General features: G+C 55.4%; 1 protein-coding gene across 3 annotated transcripts in view; it reads left to right on the top strand.

Moving 5' to 3' along the window:
* Window positions 1-6552, top strand: part of DUSP8 (dual specificity phosphatase 8) — a 42020-nt gene that overhangs the window by 24831 nt on the left and 10637 nt on the right. The window contains exon 1 of one of the 3 annotated variants that reach the window (XM_014960018.1): window positions 4518-5129. The exons of the other annotated variants lie outside the window; for them this stretch is intronic. Coding sequence (XP_014815504.1) covers window positions 5012-5129 — 118 coding nt within the window. The 5' untranslated portion in view covers window positions 4518-5011. Of the gene's footprint in view, window positions 1-4517; window positions 5130-6552 lie in introns of those variants that run through there. 3 annotated transcript variants of the gene reach the window in all.

A 6552-nucleotide genomic window follows, 5' to 3' on the forward strand; every position in this document is an offset into this window, starting at 1 on the left:
TTCTTCAAGGAATGTTTAAATTTTCCAGTCCTGTTCTTTCTAAATTTGGAGCGTCTGTTTACTCCCAGGATTCGGAAAGAATGTAACAATATCATCAGTGAGAAATCCCTCCCAGCCTTCCCCTCGCCATCCTCCTCCTCAGCGAGCGGGCTGGCCTCGGCAGCGCTGGCCATGACCCAGGTCCTCTCCGGCCCGGTGGTGCCGCAACCAGCCAGTGTGGCTGGGGAGAGTTGTAATTGCGTGGTGGCGGTGATCTGGAGAGGGCTTAGATTTGGGGGATTTCAGAGGAATCTACCAAAGGCAGGTGACTTCAGAGCAGACAAAATGAAGTACTGAAAAGGGAGGGGGATTTCCATTGCAGGAGCTGGCTTGAGATGCCCAGGTGGGAGTGGGTTCAGCAGTGGGTTGAATTGTGTTAGAAACAAGGACTCAGGGTCAGATTATTTTAATAAAAAAAAGGGGAAAGCAGAGTCCATAAAGGAGATGAAATATCAGGGCAGTTGAATGTGTCTTTGCACATCCTTGGCTGAAAATCCCATGATGCTTTTGTGTGTCGTGTCAGTCTGAAGCCACATGCCAGCATCACATCTCCCTTGCTCCCTGCTCCTCTTGAAACACATCGGGCTGAGGCTGTTTCAGAGGAAAGGAGAAGATAAATGAAAAAAGCCACAGTAGGCAGGTGCAAAAGCAGTGCATAAGCAGGGCAGAGCAGAGGGGGGTTGAACACCCACACTTTGGTTGTCAAACAGAAGCTGTCTGATGGGAGTGGGAAAGCAAGACCCCACTGCAGTTGGTTATTGGATGGTCACCTTCCTCATCACCCACTCTGGACAGAATCACGATTTCATCTGGCAGCTTTGGTATGTGAGTGTGTCTCCTGGGCATGCAGCACTTGCAGGATGCATTTTGTCCTCTGATTCCAGCAGAGCCTCTGCTAGATAGAGGGGCCTGAAGATGCACCCGTAGGTCAAGCACTGGGGCTATTTCAGGTACCCTCAGACTGCAAGGCCTAAGAGCGCTTACTGGTGTGAATCCATCAGATGTACCCACAAGTTTTTCTTCTAATTACTGCATCTGAACCTTCCACAAGCACCTCTGCCCACCCATGGATATCTCCATCCCATTGCATACTGTGCTGGACCAAAAGAAGCAGATCCTTGGCTGGCAGGAGTATGGGTAGGAGTAAGAAGCGTGCAGGGGTGGGATGAGATGGGGAAGCATGCTCATGTGGGACTCTCAATCTCTTACTTCTCCCAGGTTTGGGAGTTTTGAAGAACCAGCTTTGCAAACAATGTGAATGGGTATTATGGTTGTTCTAGGATAAGAAAAAGGGTAAGAAGTGCCACGGAGGGGGTTACACCTGGCTTTTCTCAGGCCGTTGGTGGTGGAGCACAGGGGGATTATCTGCAGTGATACTTTTCTTTTGACTGTCCAGAGGGATGGCAGCGTGGTGCTATTGCCAGCCTCGTGAGAGAGGCGCTTTTAAAAAAATCATAGCATTGGCTTTAGCCACTTGAAGTTGGACTTCAAGTGGTAACACCAAGGTTTCAGATTTTTACAGTCCTGGAGATTTTGGTAACTCTCTGTCCTCCTCGCCCACTTCACCGCCAGGGCATGTGGCAGTGGAGGAGTTGCTTGCTTTCCTGCAACAAAGCTGTTTGGGACCAGTTTGGCCAGGGCAGGACCATGTTTTCTTGCCCTCCAGCCCCCATACAGTGGGTGCTGGCATCCAACCCTGGCCATCCAGCCTGGATTTGGCCCTAGGGACTGCTCCCAGTCCCCACAGCCCGAGACATGGCAGAGGGGTAAGGTACCCTCTTCCCATCCTCTGCCACAACCAGGAGATGCCTGGGAGGTTTTTGGCCCCCGAGGGACCAGCGGCTGCATCCCTGGGAGGGGTTAAGCCAGGTCACGTATGTGCGAGCTGATTGTATTCCAGACCTATGCTCTAAACCTCCCTGTTTAGCAACACTGTCGTCAGACAACTTGTTTTCCCGATTCTATAATTACCCCGAGGAGTTTCCCCTCCCCCTCTGGCTGCGCTTTTAACCATCGGACCCAGAAAAGGAAAGCAAAAGGGCCAAAGACAGAGAGGGGCAGAGGAGAAGGGGCTTACAGAAGAGGAGCCTCCCGGTTGCCAAGACTTACAAAACTGCCATCTAATTTCATTTCTCATTTCTGGAAAGCTGACAGGAGAAAGGCAACTTCCCCAATAAGAGATCCTGATGGGCAGAAGCCACTACCCAGTTATGGTTTCCTTCCTTTTGAGAAACCTGCCTCCCTTTGTCTGCCTCCCTCCTTCCCCGGGCCTGTGCCGCACGCTTGCAAAAGGTCAGCGCTGGGAATTATTATAGGGTCCCGGTGCTGGGTGGAGAGAGGAGCTGCTGGCCACTGCCCGGCTGGGCTTTGCCAGGCTATAGGTACCATTGCAATCTAGATGCTGAACAGGTCTTTCTGCTCCCTGCTTCTGCAGGCAGGTTGAATGATCTCTCCAGCCCATTGCAGCAGGTTTTTTGGCAGTGAGCACTGTGGCAGTGAGAGCAAAGCGGGGCCAGTGACACTGGGCATTGCCCCCAGGTGATGCCTCTCTGTCTCCTGCTAGAGGCAAGATGGGTGACAGCTTGGCCAGGAGGAGCACCTGGGGAAAGAGATTGAGGGGCAGCGGGTGGTTCATGAGATGTGTCTCTGTATTATGGCTGTTGCCTTTCATCTCTCTACTTGCTAGTACTCGCCTATCCACCAGCTCCCAGTCCCTACCCCAGTTCTGGCAAAGGGGCGAAGAAGATGGGGAGGAAGCTGCCTGGGGAATGGTGGCTGCAGGTAGCATCTCCTCATGGCTGGACCCCACAGTGATGAGGGAAGGGGGTAGCTCACTTGTCTTGTGCTGAGAGTCAGAAGGACATAGAACATCCTGCATCAGGGACTGCTTGCTGGTGTCACGCCTAGCTCCCTAGATGCAGCCCTGAGCTGAAAGCTAGGTCTGACTACGTCCTAAAGGAACCTGCCAGCATCAAAATAACTTGTGCCAAAGGCTCTTGCAAAAGCCTGAGGGAATCAGGCAACCCAAAGGCAGTGAGGGAAGGCATTTTCATGTTTGTGAACTGCTGCATTAGGGACAGGTTGATGATTGCACCCCCTCATCCACCACATCGTTCCTGCAGCATCCCCCTGGGCTGGCGCAGAGCAGCCGGCCAGCCACTGCCCCTGTGTGACCCAGTGATGTTTCCACCCCAGTGGAGTCCCAAGTGCAGCTGACAGCAGATCACAGAAGAATCGCCCACCACCATAGGTAGAGCACCAGTGGCACGGTGGCAGTGGGAGACAAAAGCATCTCCCTTGCTGGGAGCCATTGGCACTGGCCACCAGCATCACGTACCCTCCCTCACAGGGATGGAGGTAGCGAATGTGGGGGACCACAGACCCACTGGGGAGCTGCTGGGGGAGCTGCTTCCCAAGCATGGCTCTTGGGGGAAGGCTGCCCCTCGCTCTTCCAACCTAGTTGGAGCATGCTTTGAATTTTATCCAACCTCTGACCCACATCTGATAATAATCAAACCATATTTATTACAACAACAAGGCTCGTTAGGAGGCTGGCTCCACTCAGGGAGGGGGGGAGGGGAGAGCACTTAGTAAATGCCAGTGACCTCATCTCATGTGATGTCATTCAAAGGAAAAACACTGAAGTCACTCACATATGGCTCAGCCTGGGGTTTTTCAGCCCGTAAAGCTTCAGATTTTCAAAGGCACAATACATGCCCTCTCCCTCCCCCCCCGCCGCTCCTCCGCTTGCTATAATCCTGAATGATTTTCTGGAGGCCTGGGCTCAGACCAATAAACTCGTAAGGAGCTGTGTGGAGACATATTAAGGAGTCCCGTGGGTGGGAACAGGAGAGGAGAAGTAATTCTCTCCCCCAGGACAAATACAAAGAATAAAATGCATCAACCACCAACCTGCTTCAGAAGCCACCATTGATGGATAGACCTCAGCAGGACTGAGGACGGGGCAGATAACTCCATCAATGTGGCCACACACAGGTGGTGGGAGTGGTCCAGCTCCAGCCACTTTCCCTGCCAGCTGTTGGGGCCCATTTGCCTCCAGCTGTTTGAAACCACTCCAGGATGAGCATCCCTGGTGGAGACATCAAGAGGAAAGATGAGTTGGTGCTTAGGACTGTCTGGTCCCCAGCTCTGCTTGCAGCAGAGAACCCTGGAGAAGTTATTTAATCTTTTGTGCCTCAGTTTCCCCTTTGAGAAACGGAGACTGTGGCATTGCCCTTCTCGGCGCTGGGGTTCAGAGTCAGACATCCCCCAGGGGCTGCGCGTTGGTTCATGCCAGGAGGAGCTGTGGGGAGCGGGCAGGATGGGGTGCATCCCTGGGGTGCAGGGGTGGAGAGCGGTGTCGCATCCCCCCTCCTGCGCTTTGATCACACACTGCCCCGGCTGGTGCCGAAACGAGGTGTGGACGTGAGCTTCCTCCCTCCGAGTCCCTGTCCCCAGAATAACTCCGGGGGCCGTGGCGCAGCCATCCATCCATCCATCCATCCGGACTCGCTCGCTGCGAGGGGCTCCGGGCGGGCGAGAAAAAACGCGGTTGCGCCTTTAAGCGGGGAGCGCAGCATATGTCAGGCCCGGCGTTTCTCCTGCGTGTCTGTGTGCTGAGTAAGGAATGCGGTCGCATGCCTGACCCGTTAGCTATGAGCGCGTACGGGCGCGCAGCGAGCGCGGCGGCGGATGGCTCGGCGGGGCTGTTGCTCATGGGCTGAGCTCATTCAGGCTGGAGCGGGAGCCGCGCACGCAGGGGGCGAGAGGCGAGGAGGAAAGGGGGCTGCGCCGGGCCCCCCCTGCCCCGCTCCGTTTTTTTAATGCTTTTTATTCTTTCAGCCTGAAGGCTGGAGCCGGGGGAGGCTGGCGGTGCCCTGCCGCGGGAGGGCTTTTTTTGGGTTTTTTAGTGGTTTGTTTGCCCGCCAGCTGTTGTTTCGCTAAGGCGAGAGGTGCTCCGCGAGCTGCCTGGATGCCCGTGGATGTGATGATCGCTCCCTCCGAGGACCAGTTCTGGACAGACATGCGCGAGGGGCAGATGAAGCTGAAAATAAGGGTGCGGAGGATGAAGGAGAGCAGGGACATGAGAGGTTTGTCAGCCGGCCGGCTCCTTACCTTCCAGCGGGGACGGAGGGGGAAGAGGGGGATGCTGAGAGCCCTGCTTTGCCCGGGGGACGGAGATCGCCTTTGCCGAGCGGCCGGCAGGGAGCGGAGCGCGGTGGCTGGCGATACAAAGAGCGCAGGCAGCTGGCGAGCGGGGAGATGGAGGTGAGCGGAGAGGCTGTGCAGGGGGACGGAGAGCCTGTGGAGGGGGAGCCATCACCGGTTCCCGGCCACGGGCAGCGTGCGGAAGCGCTTGCAGAGGCAGCTCGCCTGGTCCTGCAGGCAGCAGCAGAAAAGGAGCTGCTGGGAGGGGGCAGCTCCTTCAGGCAGGTGGGAGGCTGCCTGCAGCGGGCAGGGGGCATGGGCAGCACTCCCAGCCATGGGCAGCTTTCCCACCTGGTGTGGGGTTCGGTGAGGCTGCCTGGCCTCAGGGTCCGCTCCAGGGTCCCCCGAACCTTCTGTAACCGGGGGAGCTTAGTGAGCGTGCGGACGGAGCAGAGGAGGAGGGATGGAGGAAGGCTGCGGGAGCCAGGGCAGGCTCTGCCGCTGGCATCTCTGCTCCCTTGGGTTCTGGTTTGGAGGCGTCACCGAGGCTGCGGGTGTCCGTGCCCAGGGCAAAGGGGATTGTGCGGCGGGGAGAGGACTAGTGAGGGTGATGAGGTGTGCAAGGAGCAATCAGCTAAAAGAGCACTGTGGTGTTACCCGCACCCAGGCAGCTGCCCGACGGAGCCATTTCGCTTCACTAGCACGGTTGCTGCCTGCCCATCTTCAGGGGTACTCCTTTCAGAAAGGGGGTTTGCAGTGTTGCCACCCCCCAGGCCAGGTTGAAGGGCAAGCAGAAGAAGGGGATATTAACCGGAGCAGTTTAAAAATATGCCAAGCCTGGAATGACCTAGATTACCAAAGGGTTGAATCAAGAAACTTCCCCTCCATCACCACTTAAAATGGGAGCCTGCTAAAAGTGCTTGACAGGTTTTTGTGGCATGAAGTACATAACCCAGTGGTGGTGTCATCAGTAATAAGTCACTCCTGGAAATGACACATTTTTCTTTACTTAGAACGAGTAAGGCTGGCCCAAAGCAGGCACAGTCACCAGAGGAAAATCAAGCCCAGCAGCTTGGGGAGTGTGTCTGTGGTTGTGTGGGTGGAGGGCTTCCTTTCTGACGCTTTTCCATTTTTTTAAGGATGTTTTCCGCCTGTTTGGGAGAATGGGAGAGGGGTCTGGGACCAGCCTTTGAGGCTGGGGGTGCTGGCACAGGTTGAGAGACAGCAGGGCGATGTAGCAGCAGATGGACAGAGGCTGTTTGGGGTGACTGTTGAGGAAACAGGGAATTCACATGAATCCATAATAGGGCTGATTCACCAGCTTTCTCATCCCTGTTGCTTGGAAAAAAAAAAAAAAAAAAAAAG

Source organism: Calidris pugnax, unplaced genomic scaffold, assembly GCF_001431845.1.
Source record: "Calidris pugnax isolate Ruff unplaced genomic scaffold, ASM143184v1 scaffold435, whole genome shotgun sequence".
Classification (NCBI taxonomy): domain Eukaryota; kingdom Metazoa; phylum Chordata; class Aves; order Charadriiformes; family Scolopacidae; genus Calidris; species Calidris pugnax.